This window comes from Ascaphus truei, chromosome 10 (assembly GCF_040206685.1).
Source record: "Ascaphus truei isolate aAscTru1 chromosome 10, aAscTru1.hap1, whole genome shotgun sequence".
Taxonomy (NCBI): Eukaryota; Metazoa; Chordata; class Amphibia; order Anura; family Ascaphidae; genus Ascaphus; species Ascaphus truei.
This window is the reverse complement of record NC_134492.1, coordinates 8,910,770-8,937,105: the sequence shown is the minus strand read 5'-3', so window position 1 is coordinate 8,937,105 and position 26,336 is coordinate 8,910,770. Positions and strand designations below refer to the sequence as shown.

The following is a 26,336-nucleotide window of genomic DNA, read 5'->3' as shown; positions in this document are numbered from 1 at the left end:
GTATTCTTGTGTTAGCGATTGTGGACGTGATCTTCCTACATATCTTCATTCATTGCAGTTAGGGGAAGGTAGACAATTATTATCCACCATGATGGGTTAATGCAGGAGAGGTCAACGCCAGTCCTCAAGGGCCACCAACAGTTCAGGTTTTCAGGATATCCCTGCTTCAGCAAAGGTGGCTCAATCAGTTGCAGCTTCAGCACAGGTGAGCCACCTGTGCTGAAGCAGGGATGTCCTCAAAACCTGACCTGTTGGTGGCCCTTGAGGAGTGGAGTTGGCCACCCCTGGGTTAATGTGTCGGTTGCACTAACGTTTGCTTGAACTTGAGCCTCCCATTGGCATTTATTTTATGTTGGAAAAGCAGCTAATTAAACAAATTAACCTTTTACACATAATTAACAAACACGTCTGCACATTCTGGCCACATTGGTGTTTTTAACGATTTCCTATCTCTGGTTTTTTGCAGCGCATTAAGGAAGGCAGCACTATTGACAAGGTGCAAGTAATTAATGTAGGTGATCATATTGAATCTATCAATGGGAAGTACATTGTTGGAACACGCCATTATGAAGTTGCCAAGATGCTGAAAGAGTTGGAAAAGGAACAGACCTTTTCCCTGAAGTTGATAGAACCGTTGAAGGCGTTTGGTGAGTGCAAACCTTCTATACACTACATTATCATTGATTTTAAGATTAAATAGCCAAATATATTAAATTTATAGCACAAGGGCATTTAATCGTGTTTTTAAAACAAATGAGTGTGGTTTTATTAGCCCTCCTTTGGCCAAACCATGGTGCCCGCTTGTAACAAAGATGTCTGTTTTTTTTATTTTATTTTTATTTAAACTAATCAATTTTGAATGTCTCCCAGAGGAGGATCTGGGTATTTTTGTGCCCGGGGGAAGTTCCAGCAACTGTGCCGCCCACCATCTCCTTCCTCCACCCCCCAACATTAAAAATAAATAAATAAAATAGAACCAAGGCAAAACAATACCGTCATTCTTTTTATCATTTGTACATTCTCTCCCCGTTTATCTCTCCCCTCACTTTCTCTCTATTACACACACAGTTCCCCACTTTCTCCTTCTCTATTTCACCCTTGCCTCCACCCATTCTCTCTCCCCATACTTCTCTCTTCTGCTCCCTCCCCTAACATCCCTCCCCCTGTTTTTTCCCTCTCCCTCCTTCCTCCCATTCTCTCTCCCCCTTCCTCCCATTCTCTCTCCCCCTTCCTCCCATTCTCTCTCCCCCTTCCTCCCATTCTCTCTCCCCCTTCCTCCCATTCTCTCTCCCCCTCCCTTCCCCATTCTCTCTCCCCCTCCCTTCCCCATTCTCTCTCCCCCCTCCCTTCCCCATTCTCTCCCCTCTTCCTTCCCCATTCTCTCCCCCCTTCCTGCCACATTCTCTCCCCCCATCCCTGCCACATTCTCTCCCCCCATCCCTGCCACATTCTCTCCCCCCATCCCTGCCACATTCTCTCCCCCCATCCCTGCCACATTCTCCCCCCCATCCCTGCCACATTCTCCCCCCCATCCCTGCCACATTCTCCCCCCCATCCCTGCCACATTCTCCCCCCATCCCTCCACCCCACCAATCTCTCTCAACTCCCCGTCTCCCTAGTCTCTCTCAACTCCCCCTCCCCCCCAGTCTCTCAACTCCTCCCTCCCCTCACCACCTGCCTGTCTCTACCCCTCCCTGCCCCCACCACCAATCTCTCTCAACTCCCCCCCCAGTCTCTCTCAACTGTCCCCCCCCCCACCACCTGTCTCTCTTAGCTCCCCCACCAAAATCCCTACCTATGGAGCAGGGGGCAGACACCAGAAATTTTATGACTGACTTCTGGGTCGGATCGCTGGGGCTAATTCCGCCCCCCCGCTGCAGCCACCTCCTGACCGACCACACATCAACCCGCCTGCACCCCTAACCTTCTGCCCCCGGGGCAGCAGCCTCGCTCGCAGACCCCCCCTCTGATATCTCCCATTGAAATTGTAGTCTGCTTCCACATATTTGTCTGAATGTAACAATGAAGAAGAGATCGGAATACCAAAGTCGTTATTGGACACAGCAGCTACAGTACAGTACCACGAAACAGAACCCGTCCCGTTCCATCTTCTGCACACAATGAAAGCGTTGTTATGTCCCGCTCCCTGAAAATCCTGCACCAACGTCACTTTTTTCAGTTTCTAAAGGCAAAATGTGTCAAGAGTTTAGAAAAACCATTTAACAAAAGCCCCATAAGGAACTCACACTTATTAAAAAGGAATTGTCTTATTGGAAACAGTGGCTTTTGTAAATGGCTTTGGTAGCGTCAGTTCTTTCTGTGAAATTAATATAAAAATTGCCTGTTATGATTGAGTTTTTTGCCCAAGCTCATGAGTTACAATGTTGCACTTTGTTCAGATAGAACATTTGTGCCCATACAAGAAATCCGTGGCAGTTTTGGGCTGATTCATCGCTGTGTGATCGGCAGCATTGGACCTTATTGAACGACCCTTTTTTTTCAATATAAATCATCTTAGTTGAATGCAATAATTTATTTCATAGGTAATTAGGTTTTTATTTGAATGGATTTATTACAATGTGTAGGTGTTGTTGTCTCTTGGACTTTTTGATATCCCTTCTTGTTATATAACTTGCTATTTTATTATAACAAGGCAAACAAGAATGTACACGGCAGATTTAGACTTTTATTGAGTTGGAGTTTGGTGGCACAATATTTGTGGTCACAGTTTGGTTGTTTTGCTGATGGCAGAATGAATGACTGTCAGTGATTAGTATTAAAATGACAATGTTTAGGAGTTTTAACAATGTTTTAACTTAATCAGAAAAAATTGGCTTTACAGAAAAGGATCCACTCAGTATTTTTGCCTCTGTTTTGCCACTTTATATAATGTTCATTGGACATACAATAGTTTTTATTGAGTCACAGTGACAGTGACAGTACTGATAATGAGAGAATTATATCACATCGAAAATTGCTGAGAGGTTTTGACTTACTCAATTGAGTGTGACACTATTAAATATATGTTATTGAAAATCCCCCAAAAGATATTGTTGTAACCAGAAAAACCGAATAATAAACACTCTTGGACTCATGCAAACTGTGTTTGTGAATTCATCATAAGAGAGATGTGTCGCTCCATGAACCTGCAGGTATTAGCTGTATAATGCATATGAAACAGGTTCCTTTCCACTGGATTTGCTACTCCAAGAAGAAAAACAACATACATTTGCTGAGCAGAGAAACCAGTAAGATGATCCCAAGGGAAAGATGAGAAGGAAAATGGATAGAGAAGACACTGAAAAGTGTGTGTGATTAGGGGTGAAGGAGTCAGGTTCCTGAAAGTGGGGGAAGAACAGAGAAAGATCCAAGTGAAAAAACAACAACTTTGAGAAAGGGCAGGAACATTAATGCCTAAAATGAAAGATGCTGCGAGGCACACCACAAAAAAGATGCATGAAAGTGGCAACCAAGGGACATACTGTACAGTACTCTGAGACTGTAGCCCAGGGGTGACCAACTCCAGACCTCAAGGGCCACCAACAGGTCAGGTTTTCAGGATATCCCTGCTTCAGCACAGATGGCCCAATCAGTGGCACTGTTAACAATTGAGCTCACTGTGCTAAAGCAGGGATATCCTGAAAACCTGACCCGTTGGTGGCCCTTGAGGACTGGAGTGTGCTACCCCTGTGGTAGCCTGTATGAACTATCGCTGCATATCGGGATATCCATATAATAGGGGGATGTTTTGCAGACAATCAGAAAATATATTAGAAAAGTGCCTGACATCTGTTACTGATTATCTGTTTTTTTTTAGAGAGCACTTACATATATTTCTCAGGCATGTATAGCATATGATTTTAATTTTCCCAATGGGAAAGGGACACATTTTCAACAGGTCTGTTTATGAAGCAAAAAACTTAAAAAATAGTTAAATACAGTATGTGTTCTTTAAACTAATACCTCTTTCATTTTAAGGAAGCAGTGTACATATTAAAGCTGCATTTCAGTCTTTTTTTTAATTTTTATTTATTTTGTTACTTCAATAGTTTCATGTGTGCAATCTCTAATTACCTAAAGAACTGCATAGCTGCAGGTCAATTCGTTCTCCATGTATTGATTGTCGAAATTTGGTGACATCATTAGTGAAGGGATCTGTTTTTTTTTCTGCTTCTGTCCGTCAGTGGAAGCTCATGAATATTCATGAGCACTCCTGCACTGACATGTGCTAGAGGGAGGGCACGGCTGACAAAGAGGTATGCCAGGGCTTGTGACAGGTCATGAAGGGGCAGTGCCTTAGCAAATGGCTGTTAAAATAGAATACAAGAAAATTGGTCTTTCAAAGTTGTTTTTTTAAAAACAGAAAATGCTAAAAGTATTTTTTCTTACTACAGAACTGATTTAATAAAAAACCCACACATGCAGGATATTGACTGAACTGCAGCTTGAATTGAGGGAATTAGGTTGATACTCTGAGCACTCAGTGAGTAACTTGTTGCTTCTTGTCCATCTCAGCACAGATCCCTATAAGCTCACACCAGACAAATCATGCGGCAGAAATACAGCCACTTCTCATTGTTAGTCCTTGTTTTAAACGTGTCAAAGGGGAAAACAATATATATGTTTATAGAGTTTATGTATACATATATATGTATATACTACAAGTATAGATAGAATACAGTGTATTCTAACACTTAAATGCTTTGAGCATCATTTTTTACACAGCTATTTTCTGTAAATGTTAAATACATTTTCCTCTAGATGGAGCTATTACATTACAGTAAATATATTTTTACAAAATGTGTCTGTGACTAAGTACAATGTAACGTGTCCTTGCCATAGATTCTGTGTTTAATAGTGGCTATGTCACATTAGGAAACTAAACAAGAAGCAAAAAGGCCATGTTTTAATCAATAGGATTTAGTAACAATGGAAAAAGGTAACATTCACTTAATGCTGTAATGTTCTGCATTTTTTATTTGGCGAGTAAGCTTCCTGTTTCATTAAATCAGCACTGGCATTTACCTAGTTACATGCAAAAAAGTCAAAGATTTCACAAAGTTCTTTGCCATTTTAATGTGTATTTTTAACTTCAATCAAGATGGCAAATAACAGGCATATAACTGGATACCCAGGACAAGTATTGCATACCTAATTGAGGAGTTTGGGATTACGGAATTATTGATACATTGATGAGTAACGCGTTATGAAGCAACTCTTCGAAAATTCACATGAGCTTGAGTTTGAGCTGCTGTCAAAGTCTTTTAGTGCTGAACTTGATGAGCACATTCTCCCTTTTCCTCAGGTGTAGACGGCAAGGTCACTTTGACATAACACACCCAGGTACTGGGAATATTTTCTAGAGCGAGCATACTTCCGTAGCGAAGATCTGTGAAACATTCACAAACTGGAGGAACAAGGATCACTTGCAAAAAAAGTCACAAAAATGTCAACATTGGAAAAAAGTTTCTTAGTGGGTAAAATTCAGCACTTTTTAAACGCTTGCAAACATTACCGTATGGAACCGGAGCATCTTCACACGTCTGTTCATTTTTTTTTTTACATTTTAAATAATAGAATATACTGGACCATTATTTAATTCTCAAACTAATGTGAATCTGAGATGGGTCACAGAGCCTGAGAAAAGTCTCTCACCGTGGGACAAGTACAATAAATGCTGCTCATGATACATTTCCCTCCACCATCTTCCATGAGAAAACAAGCATGGAGCACAGTGGGTGTGGGGGACAGTCCTTCCACATGGGAACTCACTGTGGGTATCGCCAAAGTGCTTTTATTTTTCAGTGGTGTGAAAGTTACCTATCCCCGTGATACAGCAAATAAGTCCTATTTAATATGACATTCTCCTCTAGACTCTTCTGATACAATGCAGAATTTATGGTTGTGTCAATGATGGCAAACCGTCCAGGTCCTGAGGCAGCAAAGCAGCCCTTAACTATCACACTCCTACCACCATGCTTGGTGGTGGAAATTAGGTTCTTCTCTTCGAACGCAGTTTTGGTTTTTGCCAAACATAACGTTTCTCATTGAGGCCACAAAAAGTTCTACCTTTGACACGTTTGTCTAGGTAACTTTGTTCCAGAAGTCTTGTGGATCATCAATGTGCTCTTTGGCGAACTTCAGGTGTGCAGCAATGTTCTTTTTAGAGAACAGTGATTTCCTCCCGGCTATCCTTCCATGAACACCATTCTTGTTCAGTCTTTTCCTAATAGTTGAGTAATGAACACACACACTAGCCAAGGTGAGACTGACCTGCAGATCCTTGGATGTTACTCTTGGGTTACGGAAACGGGGTGATATCCCTATGGATAAAATATTTCGTTTTGAAGTTAAAAGCATATTGTGATTCATGTATCTGTAATTGAAAAAGGGTGCTCAGGTAATCTCCCATTTATTGTTAATTGTTTCCATTCCATCGCTGGCTTGGTACAGTGCTCTGAGTGTAAGTTACAAGTGAGTACATTTGGCTTTCCATTCCCTAAATTCAAAGCATAACACTCATGTCAGTCAAACCCTTATTTATTTCTTTGCTGTATGTTGGAGGCCTTTCTGGCAGGGGCAGTATTGCACTAAATACAAAATTGATTGCAGCTTTTAAAAGGCAGTACTGTAAAGTGGAGACAAAAAAACAGCGCACAACGCAAATAGTGAAGTATGAAAAAAACAAGTGTATATTAAAATAGGGGATAAATATTCTGCGTACATCAAGGTATTAGGACATAAACATTGAGTGTGTTAAACACACAAGTTACCACTCGGCGGCCGCTCATACAGGAGTCAGGAGTATGTTTCCCTTGACAAGCGTCTGGGACAGCAGCTGCGATGCTTCTCCTTCCTAGGAACACCTCTGCATTCGGTCACCGTCTCTGTGGGAAACTTCCTTCTGGTCAGCTGGGCTCCAGACGAATCGAGCGATCTGCAGCCTGCAGACGCACTAGGAGGGTCCCCGGATTGATCAGTGAGGACTTGGGTGGTTCGCAGAGCTCCCCGTTTAGTGCAGCCACAGGCGGAGGTGAACTGGCTGGCTGGGAATGAAACTCCAGTATGCCGCGCTGTTGCTCCGTATTTGACGCTGCGGAGTGACGTCACAATGGCGATTTCCAAAAGTATACAGCAAGAGCGGAATAAAGTATTTAAAGTGCCCAAAATGCACACAAATGATAGAGTAGCAATAAAACACATAGACCAGGTATATCCTATGCGTTTCGTAGTTACATCTACTTCATCAGGGAAGTAGTTGAAGTAGTAGATGAAGTAGTTGTAACTACGAAACGCGTAGGATATACCTGGTCTATGTGTTTTATTGCTACTCTATCATTTGTGTGCATTTTGGGCACTTTAAATACTTTATTCCGCTCTTGCTGTATACTTTTGGAAATCGCCATTGTGACGTCACTCCGCAGCATCAAATACGGAGCAACAGCGCGGCATACTGGAGTTTCATTCCCAGCCAGCCAGTTCACCCCTGCTTGTGGCAGCACTAAACGGGGAGCTCTGTGAACCACCCAAGTCCTCACTGATCAATCCGGGGACCCTCCTAGTGCGTCTGCAGGCTGCAGATCGCTCGATTCGTCTGGAGCCCAGCTGACCAGAGGGGAGTTTCCCACGGAGACGGTGACCGAATGCAGAGGTGTTCCTAGGAAGGAGAAGCATCGCAGCTGCTGTCCCAGACGCTTGCCAAGGGAAACATACTCCTGACTCCTGTATGAGCGGCCGGCGAGTGGTAACTTGTGTCTTGTACACACTCAATGTTTATGTCCTAATACCTTGATGTACGCAGAATATTTATCCCCTATTTTAATATACATTTGTTTTTTTCATACTTCACTATTTGCGTTGTGCGCTGTTTTTTTTGTCTCCATATCTCTAGTGTTTGGGGGGTGCCGAGCCACCCCCTGTTTTATAGCAGCAGACGCTTTCTACATCACACTACACGGTTATGTAAAATTCATTATATTTTCACACTGTGGTTTCTTGTGGTTTCACCGATTGGGTAATAATTAGAAGGGTATATGTTATTACACATTGTATGACTGATAATACTAGAGGTTCATTAGTTGCGCACAATATATTTTGTTCGCCACAGTACTGTAAAGTGTTGCTAAGTGTTGTAAATGGTTACATTGCGTTCATTACATCTCCTTTCAGAGCTTGTTTGCACCAGATGTACACAAGTACAGTATTTGCAATAACACCGTGCTCGTCTGACACTTGTATTCTGCAGTTTTTGTGTTTCATGTTGGACATTGTTGAACTAAAAAAATTGTTTCTTCGAGATGACATTTGATGACACATTTTCCTGAGACTTTAAAACATGTCCCATCTCATGGCCCATGCTGATTGTGCAAAGTGATTTTCCTTGGTGAAAGTTCCCTAGCTGGTTTAGTAAATAACATTTCTAGATACGGCATACTGAATTTATTGGGCTTTTGATCAAGCCCAGTTTGATGTAGTGTAATCATACGTTTTGAAACGGATTCATATGAAATTATTTACAGCAACCGCTCTACCACCTCCAACGTCCCAAACATGGGATTTTGCCAGAAAGCGGTTGAATAAGGAAGTAAGTCCTGCTCTGTGCGTACAGTAGATCAGTGGCAAGTCCACATTCAATCCAAGTGGTGTTAGTGTTTTTAATTTGTGGATCCAAAAAATCTTTTTTTGGCTTAGATCCAGTTCTCTGCCTTGTGGCACTAATTAAATTCCCATATATCTTAATCCTGTTGGATCAGAATTATGACGCATGTTTAGATACACTGTGAGTAATAACACCCCTATGAATATTGCTCTGGTGTTCCAGGATGCGCGTTCGAATTGGTCTCTTGATTTTTCCTCTATATTGAAGCCCGCATGTGCATTCTAATAAATAGATAAATGTATGAACTGTAGGTCTGAATACGTTATCAGTTTTGTATGTTTCTTTCTTTGTTTTTGATTTGAAAAATATTTTCTCTGTAGCGTTATGTTCACAAGCTGTACACGATGCACACCCAGAGAATCCTTTAGGTTTGTTCAAAAACCCTGAATCTTCATTTTTATATTTTATTTTCCTTAGGCCACTTGGTGCTATCTTATTTTTAATATGACATGTCTTTCTAAAGATAGCATTTGGTCTCACGGGAATTACATTTTTTAATAGGGGATCATTTAAAGTAAATGCCAATGTTTTTTCAATTATACTTTTAATATTATTTGATTCCCTATTATATTCTGTCAGAAATGAGACACTAAAGTATTTCTTTATCTTAGTGTCTGATGATGATTCTTCTATTACCTTAGTTAGATTTTTTTCTCTCAAGATTTTTTGTTTTCTCCATGGAATTATTTAAAAGGTCTTCACTGTAATCTTTTCCTAAAAATCTTTTTTTTTAAATTTCTGCCTGATCTATAAAAACATCCTCGTCTGTGCAATTTCTTTTTATTCTATGAAATTGCCCAAAAGGCACATTGTCCATCCATTTAGGATGTTGACCGCTTGTCCTCAGTATGTAATTATTAGTAGCTACTAATTAGATACTAATAATTACATACTAAGGACAAGCTGTCACCATCCTAAATGGATATTAAGCACCGCCTAATATAATTTTGTTGCGGTTAAATTAACCACAACATTTAAACGGTGATTGCCGGGTCCGGGGGAGAGTGCGGGGCTTCTGCAAGTGCCGGTGCCGGCATCTTCTCGTGCTACCATGTTACGATGTGTCACCACGACGTCACATGAGCCACATTGCGATGACAATGTGACATGTGACATTGCAACAGGAGGAGATGCCGTCTTCGGAGCAAGTAAGAATGTCCACCATGTCCACTCTGCAGTGAGCCCCGCAATTCTCAGAGTCAGTCCAGCTCCCATTCCTTCTAGATGGTAAGCTTCTTAGTGATCTCATTATCTATTGTTCCTTTATGTCTCAAGTTTGATGCATTTTATGTTTTGTTCTTGTCCTTACCCCCACATTGTGCTGCCCTGCGGAACACCATACAAATAAAAGATAATAATAATATTAATAAACGGGTTACTGACTATTAGAACATAAGCTATTAGTAAAAAGTGTATTCCTTGTCAAACAGGATACATTGTACTATGAATTTATGCTGATAAATGGGGTATTACATTATTTTGACTCAAACTATGCCTAAAGTTTAAATTGAATGATATCACGGCCTCTGTGCCAGAATTCCTTGGTAACACGTCAGGAGAACCTGATTAATAAGGGTATACGTGTTCACTTTTGTATTTTGAACCTCTCAGTCTCTCATTGATCTATTAGCTGTTTAGGCACAATCTTTGGGAGAACAGATGAAAGTGGGACCTGACCCAGTTTTGATTTGGTAATATTGCTTTGGGTTTCCATTGGTGTCACGATTGTGTTGTCCAAGCAGCAGTGTTCTGATGCATTTCCCTCACTGGGTCAGTCCCAGAACGCAGTATGATTAGCATGGGCCTAACCCTGCAGTGCATCATTTAAACACACCTTGTACAAGCAACACCTTGTGTAGTAATACTAGTTTGCCATTCTAAAATATATCTGATGGGTTTTTTGCTTTTGATTCTGTACATTTCTCTCCAGAGACAGTTGTGTGAGCTGCTGTGTAGAGGATGCTAGAAACCTGAAAATGTAGCTTTTCTGACTCTGCCAGGATAATGTACAGATTCCCAGCCATTATCAGCACGTTGAGATGTATTTCTGAGAAATGAAAGAACAGTCTGGGAGTACTGAAGAGTGGCACTTTCAGCCATCTAAAGGGTTGTACAAGACAGGGAACAAAAAGTCTCAAATAAACCAATGATGCTAGAAAATGAAAAAAAAAAAAAAAGAAAGAGAAAATGGCATTTTAGTGGAATCTCAATCATATCTCAAGTGAGAAAAAGAAATGAGAAAAAAAAGCATCTGGCCTAAAATCAATGTAGAAAATAGTACATTTTACCAATGAACAGTTCAGCATTAACCGTTTTAGTGCCAGAGGTACCTCTGGCTGTGAGGAGAACGCTCTGTTGCTGATGTAGGTTAACGCTAAATAAATTACACTATTGGTATTGTAGTAAATTGCGGGAGAGTGAAAACAAAGAAAAACCTGGCGCCAAAAGTTCATTGGACAATCCTGTACTCCTCAGGGGATCAGCACACTTGCTTGACAGGCCATATAGGGGGAAAAACACAAACGGACACAGATCATAGTGCAACACTGTAGGGTTAAAACAGGTCTACACTAATACACACACTGCACATATAACATAGAGACTCCTAGTGACTATAAAAACTATTTATTAAATAAAAAGAACTATGCCATAAAATGGTTTGGACAAATGAGAACACCGCTGGTCATCCAGATGTGAAAAATCAGAGCCCTACTTACAAGCAGCAAGGCAAATACAGGCAATGCAGCAAATAGTCTTCCGGCTGCTGCTGATGTCTTTGCAGAGATGTGATTCCTGCTGCACCGTGACTCTCGTGCTGACTCTCCCTCCAGGGGTTAACAGGAACAGTGGCAGTGTTGGAGGCCTGCTTGTGGGGCTCACAGCTCTCCTCCACGTGAGGCTGCTCTCCTCACTTCCTCCTCCGGTTACACAGGCTGTCTCAGCGTGCCTGCACGCGAGTGTGCACGTGCCCTTAAAGGGACAGTACAAGCGTCCTGTATGCCAAGAACTAACGGCTGCAATGGGGCTCAAATGTGACCAAGTGTCCCAAAAAGTCCAATACCAAGCTCAAAGTGACTGTGTCACCTGCCCTACGCGTTTCGTGGATGTTACTCCACTTCCTCAGGGGCTACAAAGACTGACACTGAATGACATGTACATATACCCTAACCAATTAAATGATGAAATGGCCCAAACAAACATTAGTTAAATGCAACCATTACTTAATGGATGACACCTTATCTATTTGACTCTGTACCAGCAGTAGCATACTAAGTGGCTTAAGCAGGTTTGTTTATCCTTTGGCCACAATTTGGCATTTTGGTATATATCAATGCCTATTATGATATTACATCTGGCCTCAATTTTGGGATATATGGTTATCAGTTGATATCTGAATGTTTTTAATGTTGTTTAATGTATTGTATGTGTATTATGTTGTTAGAGACGTAGTGATTTGATATTAATGACATGCAGGCTATACAGCCTAATTGGGCAATTAATTTTTAATTGGTTAGGGTATATGTACATGTCATTCAGTGTCAGTCTTTGTAGCCCCTGAGGAAGTGGAGTAACATCCACGAAACGCGTAGGGCAGGTGACACAGTCACTTTGAGCTTGGTATTGGACTTTTTGGGACACTTGGTCACATTTGAGCCCCATTGCAGCCGTTAGTTCTTGGCATACAGGACGCTTGTACTGTCCCTTTAAGGGCACGTGCACACTCGCGTGCAGGCACGCTGAGACAGCCTGTGTAACCGGAGGAGGAAGTGAGGAGAGCAGCCTCACGTGGAGGAGAGCTGTGAGCCCCACAAGCAGGCCTCCAACACTGCCACTGTTCCTGTTAACCCCTGGAGGGAGAGTCAGCACGAGAGTCACGGTGCAGCAGGAATCACATCTCTGCAAAGACATCAGCAGCAGCCGGAAGACTCTTTGCTGCATTGCCTGTATTTGCCTTGCTGCTTGTAAGTAGGGCTCTGATTTTTCACATCTGGATGACCAGCGGTGTTCTCATTTGTCCAAACCATTTTATGGCATAGTTCTTTTTATTTAATAAATAGTTTTTATAGTCACCAGGAGTCTCTATGTTATATGTGCAGTGTGTGTATTAGTGTAGACCTGTTTTAACCCTACAGTGTTGCACTATGATCTGTGTCTGTTTGTGTTTTTCCCCCTATATGGCCTGTCAAGCAAGTGTGCTGATCCCCTGAGGAGTACAGGATTATCCAATGAACTTTTGGCGCCAGGTTTTTCTTTGTTTTCACTTTCACTTTCTCTGTCAGTACTGACAGTATTACTAGGCAGCCTTTATATATATATATTTTGCAATTGTCACACTGGTGTTTTAGTCTTTAGCGCTTGTGCACATTTTTTCTTTTTCATAAATTGCGGGAGAGACTGTTAGGGGTAAACTATTAAAGGCCCATGTTAAACAAAAACATTTCCTTTGATAAACGCAAATGTCTTTGATAAACTTGGTGCATTAATTTTGCAGACAGTTCAGAGAGCGGGCACACTTCCTCAGGGCTGGCTGCTTCCGAATACATTGGAAATGCATCCCCTGGAAACTAGCTTCATATACACACAGCATATACACGAGCAGAGAACAGACGTGCACACATTTACATGCAAACTTGCAACTGTATGCCAATAGTGGCAGATGAAACAACACATCATTTTGGGGGATTCTGCTTAGGGTTGTTCGGTGTCCAGTATTAAACCGGACTGTCCTGAATTTGGACACCACTCTGTTCAGAAAAAAATAGAGATAATACTGTATTATCTCTCTGGGCGTTTGTGTATACCGGTATTACCTCTCTAGGTGTGTATGTGTATACCGGTATTACCTCTGGACATAGTGACCTAACCGGATTGGGGGGGCCACCGGTTTTCCCTGAGAGAGCAGGGCTGTTGCTACGGGGCTGGGCAGCTCCCTCCATTCAGATTGTCTGCATTACCCAGCAGCAGCCAATCAGGAGGAGATGTCAGGAGGTGGGGCCAAGGAAAGGAGGAAACTGCATGGAGTGGAGAGAGTTGAGGGGTGTGTATGTGTGTCTCGAGCGCATCACACCTTTCACCATTGTGTCCAGTATTTTTGGAGAAGCCACCTTAATCCTGCCCCCTTTTGTCAGCCTTGTTTTGTTTCATCTGCCACTTATGGAATACATTGTATACTGCATACTGTACGGGTGTGCCGTACGTCTGCTCTGTGCTTGTGCATTTCTTTTGCACCCATTTTGTGGAACTGAAACTTTTAAAAATAAGCCTCTGTAAACCAGGCTGTAAAATATTTATGGAATCGTTTGTATAAATAGCTCTCTCTACTGCGAGACTTGTTAGAAAACAGAACCAGCTTTATAAAAGACAAACAAATCCTTTTATATCGCTGTGAAATGTTTCCCTTTGATAAGGGATGGTGTTATTGACTTCAGTTTTACACCAGGAGTCTTTGATAAATGACCCTTGTTTAAATTTGCATACGGGCACAAAAACTCATCAACATTGTTCATTTTTGATTAACATTTTTGCTGTCACTCCCATGGATGTTTTTACATTTCAAAAAAACTTAATGGAGCAGGTATTTTGTCTAATACTCCCAAACTCTTTCAACTCACTTTTGTGGAGCACTTGAAAGAATTGGATGTGGAATTGGTTGTGCTTCCTCAGGCAATAGTAACAGTTGTAAATAATACACAGGTCGGCTTTGTTCCAAGGTTTTCTCGGGTTTCTTTTATTTATTCTTTTTGGCAGGAAAGCCTTGCATGACACAGCACTGGATTGAGCTGTATATTCCATCCACTCAGTGCTGGGACGATGATAAGATTTGTATTTATAATATTCATGAAAGGTCTGCTTGACACTGTTACCTCATTATATATTGCGCCTTCATGTCTCAAGTTGTATGTAGGCTACGTCTTGTTGTTGTCTTTACCCCCATATTGTAGCACTGAGGAATATGTTGGCACCAGACAAATAAAAGATAATAATAATAAATGGATTACTCACTATTAGAACATAAACTATTAGGCTACGTAAAAAGCGTTTGGTTTGTTTGTACATGTATGATCAAAAAAGGGTTTTAAATAAACTTGAAGGTTGAATATTTGGAATACTGAACTTACAAAAGGTCGGTTTTAATGGAAAGAAAAAGAGATGGGAAATTGTCTCAACTTTTCTCCAGAATGCTTTAATTTCATGGTCTCCTGACTCATTATTCTATATGAGACCTCAGCACTATGACTAGTTTCTAAAGACATGCGTTGTGGTTTAAGTAATGGTAACCTCAGTAGCATCCACATTCTATTGGGGTTTTTGCCATAACTTGTTTATTAAAGCCTTGAACATCATTTTAAAATAAATGTCGTCTCAAACCACATTACAGTATACAGTGTATGCCCCAGATTTCACTTCATGGATTGGAAACCGTTTTGTTCCCTGTGCTTTTGGTCCATGGATCATTTATGCGGCCACTACTGTTTTAATTAACATTGCACCAATCATTAGTAAAAGTAATAATTGTTTTATTTGGTATGTTGCACTAAAAAGAATGGATATACAGTATTTGTGGTATTATGGCTCACAGAAATACATGGAAGCAGGCACACGGTCTTTCTAAAGGTGCAGTTTATTGTGCCACCAAAGGTCCAACGTTTCGGCAAATAGATTGCCTTTATCTCCTTGATAAAGGCAATCTATTTGCCGAAACGTTGGACCTTTGGTGGCACAATAAACTGCACCTTTAGAAAGACCGTGTGCCTGCTTCCATTCCTTTGCTCAAGTACCTCTGGGATGTCTGGACCTCCCTGGATACAGCGCACCGGCAGATAAGTACCCCCCTCCAGCACCTACCAGCGGTGTGCATGTGCTTCTACATATCACAGAAATACATGTACATATAAGTTTTTAAATAAAGAAATTGTAGAATGGAAATAACCAAGCGTATACATTTTGGTGAAAGGCAGTCATACATTGATACATTTTTTGGAAAGGCAGTCATACATTGATACATTTTGGGAATGGCAGTCATACATTGATGACCAGGTCCCATTTGCATCAGGATAGAGGAGGGGAGTAAGGTGTAGGACAAAAGGAGGCGTAATGTTTAGTTTACAGCAAGGTGAATAAGTAGTTCTTCCATGTATTTAGTGGTGCTAGGCCGGAGAACTAAATATCCAGGTTATTAAATGGTAGTAGCAGAAGTATGATGATGGCTGTACAGGAGTGAAGGATGAAGGGAGCATAGGTCCGGTTGTTGTCTCATCTTCAATCGGTGGTAGGGAGAAGATGAACAAATATAATGATGCATCGGGACAGGAGAGGCCAACTCCAGTCCTCAAGGGCCACCAACAGGCCAGGTTTTAAGGACATCCCTGCTTCAGAACAGGTGGCTCAGTCAGTGGCTCAGTTTTTTGGAGTTACCTACAGACATAAAGTTCTGGTGTAAGAAACATACTAAACATACTTTGTTGTCCTTTTTATAGAAATGATTGAACCAAGGACAAGAGGCGGCAAAACAACGGAAGGTAAAATTTCCACTGGAAGAGAAACATTACGATTACGATCAAAAGGACCCGCCACGGTGGAAGAAATGGTGTGTACGTCTTACTACAGTTTACACACAGTCATTAGTTTTTGGGACGTGTATGAAGCGCGGCCTCCAGACTGTGCACCTAGAAATGCTTTCCATTAAACAGATATAGGAGTAGTTGGAAGAGAGACAACTGTAAAGCAGAGGTCTGGGAGTTTGCTTATGAACTAACGTGATTGAGGCTATTCATGAGAATGAATCTTTTATTCATTGGCTGTCTATTAGGGTATCATCCTCTGAGCATAAATATTTAATCATAAGGGATTGTATGTAATCTCAGGTCATGAACAATTTAATGTTGGAAATTGGTAAAGTATAACCTCTGTGATAGTTCAGCTATAACATGTAATCGCATACATCTCCTGTTTTCTTAAAACCGCTAGTGCTCTGCTAATGTCTGGGAATTGTAAATGATCTGGGTGCCTTTCAGAATATATTTTTGCAGCTATAGGCTTGATCTGGTATTGCATTTCTGCCATTGCAAACATCTGTGTGGTCAGGCAGCTTAGTTTATTCAATACCACAGGAATGCATGAAAGCAACATTAAGAATAAAAGTTTAACATATAAAACAAGAATTTCACATTCGAAATTAAATAAAAATACGACGTGTGAGCACATTCACATGTCTCAGACAGGTCTGCAACCTGCTTTTCACCATTATCTCCTAGCATACATCCCTTCCACTTCTGCTGGGGATTCTGGGAAATGACATGAGAATGAGCACACACTGTCACCTTTTGCTTCAAATCCATTTTAACATGGACCCCTATAAGTATATGCCTGCCGCATTACACAATTTATCAGCACAGCCGGGGTGTAAGAAGTGCAGAGCCAGTAACCCTACTCACAGACAGCTGTTTCTACCTTTTGGGTCTCTGAAGTGTGAGGTTGGTTATACTGGCTTTGCTATGTGAAACTGGAATATGTTTCAACCACACATAAATTATAGTAAGTAAACATGTGACACAACCCCTCCCCCGTACAAAGCACAGTAAATACAAATATCCCTTGTGAGCACATTCTAAACTAGAAGTCTTTGTGTATTAAATGCGTTTGGGAGGATAGTCTTCTCTCTCCTGGTATGTACCTCACATGTATGGTGGGTGGCTAGTATTTTAGGTTCTGATTTGAATAAATACTCAGAAATGTCATTTCACTCCTTACTGTTTCCAGCCTACTGCATTTGAAGAGAAAGCAATACAAAAAGTTGATGATCTTCTTGAAACTTACATGGGTATAAGAGACATCGAACTAGGTGAGCTTTTCCTTTAATCTATGTATAATAAAAGCCAATAAAGGCGTAGCCACGGCTGTGGTCGTAATGTAGTAGGCCTCATCCCCACTGTCCGCAGCTGCGCTCGTTACGGCGTGCGCGTCACAAACAAGAACCGGCCTTCTATGGGGCCGGCCCCAGTAGGTACCTGCGCGCGCCTGGAGAAAGTGCCATGCGCGCCCGCATTTTTGAAAAGACAAGGATTTTGTCTTTTTCATGCGGCGACGGCGTCACGTGGTTTCCTGTAACCAATGAGAGCGCAGAACAGGATGTGACGTCATGGCTGCGTCCCATCGCACAGAGTAGCTGGTTCCACTGATCGCAGCTTTTCCGTGTGCACGCGCAGCCAGACGCTCCGCCACGAACGTGCACACGCTCACTGGGACCGTAGCCTTAGAATCACTTCCTGTTTGAGGGCGGAGCTTGTCGCCAGTACACACTGGAAGTCGATTTGTTTGTACATTTATGATTAAAAAGTGGTTTTAAAGAAACTTGAAGGTCGTGCCTTGGTTGAATAATTGGAATACTGAACGGATGAAAGGTAGGTCATAATGGGGAGAAAGAAAGAGGGGAAATTCTCTCTGTTTAACTCCAGAATGCCTTAATGTCATGGTCCTGCAGAAGGAATTGTGGGGTTTTTACTGGTGTATCTTTGGCTCAGCGCCCAACACAACACACAATTTAAGATTGTTTCATAAAAGAATTTTTCTTGACACATGATTGCAATGTCAAACATTTGCCTGAGTTCATATGAAGTTTGCCCTCCGATTTTGGGAAATGAAACACAAACTGGGCCTGCAGCTTGTTTGAGCCGTTTGCCCGTGACTCACCACATCCCCTGTAAGCTGTGATTTTTAGTGCAACAAAAAGTTCAGATTTGCAGCCATATGGCCCCAGTAATGTTTCCTGAGCTGAGGACCTGTCCTTCTCCAAAAATGTGGTCTGGCTGAGAACGAAATTGCATGTGAAATGATTTCCTTATGTGAACTTGTTGGTATTTTTAAAGAGTGAATGTTTGGTAAACTGCATAGTAGATTTTGAACTAGACACTTTACAAATATTTGTCAAAATGTCTCCACCTTACATGGAACAAACCCTGTAATAGAATTGTATTTGTATTGCCGGCCCAGGTAATGTGCTGCCATCTACTGGCAAATATGCTATGAAAGTAAAAACCTTTTTTTACCTTATGGCCCATATGCAGAATCCGGGGACCCCGTCTCCCAGGTCAGAAAGGGCCGCTCCATTCCAGTGAATTGGGCTAAAATCGTGTCCAGCATGAGGAAGCGACTTCATTGCATATAGAATAAGGGCCATGTAACATATACAAAAGAAGTACTTTAAAAATTAAAATAACTTGCATTTGATTTGATGTTTCAATTCCAAAGTGCCTAAGAACTGGGGTTACCATATTTCATTCCCCTAAAAAGAGAACGCTATGGTTCTCATTAACGAAATATTGTATAGGTTGCTGCACAGTAATGGTTAATACCGTTTTGTGACAAAAGCGCATAATGCTAAAATATATTTATAACATGAAATACACCACACCCTACCTTTTCTCCTGTCCATTAATTCCCCCCTCTACACAAAACTACACGACCCCAACAACACATACGCACAGCGAGAGACACATACGCACAGCGAGAGACACATACGCACAGCGAGAGACACATACGCACAGCGACCGACACATACGCACAGCGACCGACACATACGCACAGCGACCGACACATACGCACAGCGACCGACACATACGCACAGCGACCGACACATACGCACAGCGACCGACACATACGCACAGCGACCGACACATACGCACAGCGACTGACACAGTGTGCCCTCCCTCACCCCACCCTCCAACACCCATGATCTCCCTTAACCTATCCACTTCATAAACCTTCTTAAAGTCCTTACTTTCAGACTATCAGACTATCAGACCCATCACCATGTCACCCACAAGACTAAATCCAGAGGCCTGACCCCAACTCCTAACCACCAAGCAAGCTCTCACTGCCCCTAACCCATAACCTGACCATAATGTTCCTACCCACCAAGCAAGCTCTCACTGCCCCTAACCCATAACCTGACCATAATGTTCCTACCCACCAAGCAAGCAAGCTCTCACTGCCCCTAACCCATAACCTGACCATAACGTAACCCCTGCCCACCAACCAAGCTCTCACTGCCCCTAACCGATAACCTGACCATAACGTAACCCCTACCCACCAACCAAGCAATCTCTCACTGCCCCTAACCCATAACCTGACCATAATGTTCCTACCCACCAACCAAGCAATCTCTCACTGCCCCTAACCCATAACCTGACCATAATGTTCCTACCCACCAACCAAGCAAGCTCTTAATGCCCCTAACCCATAACCTGACCATAATGTTCCTACCCACCAAGCAAGCAAGCTCTCACTGCCCCTAACCCATAACCTGACCATAACGTAACCCCTGCCCACCAACCAAGCAATCTCTCACTGCCCCTAACCCATAACCTGACCATAACGTAACCCCTGCCCACCAACCAAGCAAGCTCTCACTGCCCCTAACCCATAACCTGACCATAACGTAACCCCTGCCCACCAACCAAGCAAGCTCTTAATGCATCTAACCTATAGCCCGACCATAACGTTCCCACCCTTACCCACCAACCAAGCAAGCTCCCAATGCATCTAACCCATAGCCCGACCATAATGTTCCCCACCTACCGACAACAAAGATATTGTAGCCGGGTGGATGCCCTGCCAGGTAGTGAGACAGGGAAACCTGCTTGCATAACCTAATACAGCACGGAGGAGGTTAATTGTAAAGCAGGGTGCCTTAATTGATCTCCTCACCTGACTCATAAGGCCTTTAAATGCCAGCTTGGCAGCAGTCTCAGGCTATTTCTGATCCAGGGAGGTAGTCACCCTGGACCGCTCTAAAGAGCACCCTGCACCGTGAACCTTCTCACCCCCTGGATTCATCCCAGGAATGGTGGAATTTCCAGAGGGCAGAAGTCGTGTACCTCAAAGAGTCTGTCCGGTTCTGACAGTGAGAGACCCTCAACAAACCATACCAGGGAAGCAGAGCCAGAACTAGTACGTGACGATCCCTTGACCAGCCCTGAAGATGCACTGCAAACTGCCAAGCATGACTGTGATCTCCTCAGTGAACGATTGGAAAAGGAGATGGAAGCTAACACTGAGTTTCAAAGGGGTCTGCTTACACTCGCACCTTTAACTGTTCACAATCTCTGCGTTGAGCTGGATGTCTCTCACCAGGAGGTCAGCGGTCTCAGCACAGAACTGAAAATCTCTAAAAGGAATTTCTGCTGTAGACTGGGGTCCCTTGATACTGAAGGCGCTTGATAACGGTGCTACTATAGCAGAGATACCCCGCCAGACATCACTTGGGACTTTCCCATACATTGAAGAAGCAGACAGGATGGAGAAATTAATGCATCGAGAAAGAGAGGACCAAGACTAGAAGTCAACCGACAGCCAAAGAAAGATGCCATGGGAGTCAGTGTTGATTAAAATGCCTTGAGAAAGCGTCACATTTGGAGTGAAACGCGTGGGAGGAGTTTTGTTCTGTTTAGTCTTTTTTTATGTAGCTTAATAAATTGATCTTATTTTTCCAACGCTGGTGAGTTTCCATACTTTTTCCTACTTAGAGCGGCAGTCCATTTGATTCATCCACCTCTTGATTCAAATTCCACCAAGGTTGAGCTGCCCAAGATTAGGGATCCTGAGCAAGACACAGGTGGTCACCCTAGTGATAGGGAAGAATAGTCCGCACAAGCGAGTAAAAGAAGACTTGGTCAGATAGAAAAGGGAGCTTTAGTGAGAAGTCCCTCACAGAGTCGAGGAAGCTAAGTACATTAGGGAAAGGCTGTGCTTGGAAAAGTCCTCTACAAACGTCTAAAGCATGCTGAAGTCAAGCGTGCCGGACGTGGAACCCTGGATCCGATTATGTCACATCGGGTGGACCCCAAGCACCATGTTATAATGGGGTTCAGCGGTATATACACACACGGTGAAAGACAAAATCCTTGTGCTTATTAACTTTTCATTATTAACTTCTGAGGTAGAGAACTTAAACAAATCTTCTAAGCAAACCAGACAAAATGTTTTATTTTTATCAGTCATTGACCGATCCACTGATTGAGCCACCTGTGCTGAAGCAGGGATATCCTTAAAACCTGACCTGTTGGTAGCCCTTGAGGACTGGAGTGGCCCACCCCTGTCATAGAGATATTAAGAAATGTTGTCTGTTAGTCCGGCCAAATCCAGGACAAACAGAGTATTTGTCGGAAATCTGACTGGGCACTTTCAGAGGCTTTTTAAAAGCGGACAGGTCACTGTAAAAATGGCTTACTGGTAACCATACTTATGACTTGTCACATCCCTACTACTTCGCAAAAGACCTCACCTGGTTTCCCTGGATTAGAGCCTTTTGGCCCACTCTGGTTTCCCAGCACTAATCACTATTGTCCAGCAGAGTTACTTCCAGGTTAGCGCTATAGACACTAGGAAGTGCCATTCACCTGCGCTGCTGCAACAGGTTAGCTTGTTCTTCGGTGCCTGGCGCCCCTGTTACTTTTGCTGGAATTTTCCTTATTATTTGGATCCTTCTCTTGCTTGCTGGATTCCCCACTGCTGGCCTGTACTTGTCTGACCACACTGCCTGGAAGTTACCTGCCTGTCAGCCCCTCCTCCTCGCACCTGGATCCCCCTCCTTGCACCTGGATCCCCTCCTCGCACCTGTATCCCCTCCTCGCACCTGGATCCCCTCCTCGCACCTGGATCCCCTCCTCGCACCTGGATCCCCCTCCTCGCACCTGGATCTCTTCCTCGCACCTGGATCCCCTTTTTCTGTTACCGTTTTCTCTGTTCCAGTTCCATCACGGCTCCTGGGTTCAATGTCTCTCCCCCCCCTCCTTGTGTATTATCGGAGGAAGAGGGGGGTTAGCCGTGGTGGGGGTCCATTGTCTCTTCTGTGTCCTGCTGTCCATGTTATCACACAGCTAAAGCTAGCCCGTTTCTATTATTCATTTGTTACTATGCAGTAAACAGTAATAACATACTGGACGTGTATACATACATGTTATTGTCATGTTCTGACATACCGTATGTGCTGAACTCGCCCTGAGCTTGGAGCAGAATACATTGTGTTTATCTGAATAAAGAAGTGTAACGTAATTACCTAAAAAGGCATTTCTATTGCGAGAACATTTCACTGAACAGTCTAGGCTCATTTTTCCAGAGATGCTCTTTAACTTGTTGGCACAATGGTTAATTATATGCAGACAGAAGCTAAAAGAGCACACGGCATCTGCAGGACATTTGTGTGGCAGTGCGACGCAGCGCTGGCAGCGAATTCACGGCTCTGTCTATGTCAATAAAATGAAGTTATTCTGCTAGCAAATAGCGCATTGAACGTACCATTTCCCCATTCCCAGATCCAATATTTTATAGTGTACATCAAAGCCATTACTAAAAAGCTAATGAAATGTTAGCAGCTTAATCTAACTTCATTTAATGGGATTTTTGTAAATATGTCTAATTTAAATTGATTTTTGTGAATTTATTTAACTATTATGCCTGCACATTGCTTTTTAATGGCATTGCTCTCATTTCCTTTCTATTTATTTTCCTTAACCTAAACTGCTTCAGTGGGGGCTGGGTTTTCCAATGCATTGCAAAACAATGTACTGAAAACTCTATCACGACAGGAGTTAAGCTTATGTGTATGTAACCCATCGACCCCAGGGCAATCGCAGATCAGCCCCCCTACGCTGTACTGGGATCTGGCTACATGACTGTATGTGGTGCCTACCTGCTGGCAACAGGAGGGCCTGAGTCTCCCGCGATGGTATGGGGGATAGCAGGAACAGGTTTCTGGGGTGGATGCCTTTGTATTCATTCAGTGGTGCAGCGCCTCCATCTCTAGTAAGCCCCAGGAATGCGGGGTGGAATCCTTATAGAGAGTTCCCACACAGGGATGAGAGATTCCAGTCTCACACAGTTGTCTTTCTTTAAAAGCAGCAGATCTTTATTCACAGCAGCAGCAATGGCAGCAACAACAGCAGCAGTAACAGCAGACAGGTACAGGGTGTTTCCTCCACTCTGATAGCTCTCCTTTAGGATGGTCTCTTCCCCTGCCACCACCCTGGATCAAGGGCACCCAGAGTGGGGCTATCTCTTCCCTCACCCCCTACGCAGGGTGAGAGGTATTGGTCCACCTCACTACTATAATCCTAGCAGGTCTACTCAGAGGCTGCTCCTATTCTCTCCAACTGTAACACTCCATACACTCTGCCCACTAACTAGAATCACACACTAACTCCAGACTCTAGACTCCAACTAAACAGGAAGTGCACTGCTCTTTATGATATCAGCAGGCACCACCCCTGTGTCTCTTGCTTTGACACAGGGTCAGGTGACCTACCTCCACCACTCAGGGCAGTGCTTGATGTGGGGGAAACCCATGATAACTCCTGGCAGCCTGCCCTTACCAGGGCTTTTTACCAGGAGGAGGAAATAACTATAGCCCTATTTCTTACCAGGGCTACATGTAAAAAAGAAGTATGTGCAGGGATACATAAAAGGTATTACCAGGATACTCTGTTACCAGTGAAACCACTTATTAAACATCCCATTTCCTCACTGCAATGTACATTGTAACTGTCATAATCAATGAATGTTTGTGTGGGTAAAAGGTATCACTGTTACATTAATGGCGCATTCCCACATAGAACTACATTTAGCTACTAACAGTGTTATGTTTGCTAGGTTATAATAATAATAGCATGTTCTTGTATAGCGCTGCTAGTTTTACGTAGCGCTTTACAGAGACATTTTGCAGGCACATGTCCCTGCCCCGTGGAGCTTACAATCTATTTTTTGGTGCCTGAGGTTCCCCTGCTTCAAACTCAGTGCTAGTCAGTGTCTTTACTCACCGAGCCACTCCTTAGATTATTGATACAATAAAACAGACAAGTATACATTTTAAAAGTAAAAATGTAATCATTCATTTCAGAGTCCACATTTAAAATGAAAACAGGAAATATTAGAGATGTTCAAAAATGCTCACAGTTGTATGATTTTTCAAAGGATATCCTGATTTTGCCCCAGTAAAATGATCACTGCCATTAGTACGTTCTGTTTCTACGTGGGACTACAGTGCTTAAATAATGACACGATGTTTGAAAAATAATGCTCGATCCTTGTGAGAAGGCTTATCATTTGCTGCTCTGGTCTTCTATTCAGGATGTCTGTGAACTAATGTGTATTGAATGGATTATTCTGCAAAGTTATGGCATGTTGCATATCCTGAAACCTTTATTCGGTCCGGTAGCATCCCCTGCTAGGGAAATGACCCACGTCACAAAGGCCAATTGGAAGCCACAACATCATCTGTCGCAGCTTCCTATTGGACCGTGTGTTGTGGGAGATTTAACGAGCTAGAAGTACTGGCAGCACCTACGGAGGTACTATAAGTATCTCGGGAAGTAGGGGGTATCGAGAGCTGAAATGAACGCAGTTCAGCTCTGAAGGTTCCTGCTTAAAGCTGCAGTTCAAGCAATATCCTACATGTGTATTTTTTTTAAATAAATCAGTTCTGTACTATGAGAAAATACTTGTAGTATTTAAAAAATAAAATGTTTTAAAGACATTTTTTAACGTTTCTAATGTAGGAAGCATTTCCAAAGTGACAGCCTCTTCCCCTTCTGACAGGCTCTGGCTCTTGAGCCCCGCCCTCTCTCTGGCAGTGAACCAATTGTATCTAGTAACTGCAGTCAATCATATTCCAAGAACTACATTGCCCAAAATGCTGAATTAGATAGCCCAGAGCAAGCGATTGATACAGGAGAACGGATCGATCTGCAGCTTAGCCTATCACTTGTCAGATTGTATTGATGCACATATTGAACGGGAAAAATCTTTTTTTATTTTTTTTAAAACGTCAGCTTGAACTGCAGCATTAATATAATATTATAACATGCCCTGGTACAATGGGTAAGGAGCTTGCCATTTCATCGTTTCGGAACAGTTGAAACATCACACCTTTAATATGGAGTACAGTACTGGGGATGGGAGAGCTAACATCCCCTTGTAATTGTATGTCTTTATTTATATAACGCCAAAAGTGTACTCAGCGCTTCACAAAGAATACAGTACAGGGAATTATAATTATACAGTAAGTGCAGCAAAATCAGACAATAGGAAAGGAAATCCCTGCCACGAAGAGCTTACAATCTAAGAGGTTTAATGGGAAACTTACAGAGACAGTAGGTGAGGGAGTAAGTGCTGTAGATGGCAGTGCTTGGTCACAATGTGTGGTAGGAGTGACTGAGTGTGGGACAATAGCCATGAGTTGCAGGCTATTGGGATACTTGATTTGTGGGGTGAGATTTAAGGCTGGTCAGTATTAAATGAAGAGGTTAACACCATTTACAGGGGAAGAGATGGCAGGGACGCATGAGTGAGATCAGGTGTGTATGTCTGGCTTCCTAATAACATCGTTTGGGTTCAAATATCACCTTTATGCTGACGACACACAAATATACTTTCAACACCCGACCTTACACTTGCTGTACAAACCAAAGTTTCTGAATGTCTCTCTGCTATATCATCCTGGATGGTCCTCCGCTGCCTTAAACTCAACATGGCTAATACAGAGCTCCTCATACTTCCTCCCAAACCTGGCCCTACTACCTCCTTCCACATTACTGTTGGAACTACGATCATTTACCCAGTAGCCCAAGCACGCAGCCTAGGGGTCACACTCGACTCCTCTCTCACATTCGTCCCTCACATTCAA

General features: G+C 42.7%; 1 protein-coding gene across 2 annotated transcripts in view; it reads left to right on the top strand.

Annotated features, from left to right (window-relative positions):
- GIPC2 (GIPC PDZ domain containing family member 2) overlaps window positions 1–26,336 on the top strand; it is a 57,766-nt gene that overhangs the window by 25,717 nt on the left and 5,713 nt on the right. For both annotated transcript variants that reach the window (XM_075615731.1, XM_075615730.1), the window contains exons 3-5: window positions 467–647; window positions 16,138–16,247; window positions 17,420–17,501. In XM_075615731.1, coding sequence (XP_075471846.1) covers window positions 467–647; window positions 16,138–16,247; window positions 17,420–17,501 — 373 coding nt within the window. The remainder of the gene's footprint in view (window positions 1–466; window positions 648–16,137; window positions 16,248–17,419; window positions 17,502–26,336) is intronic.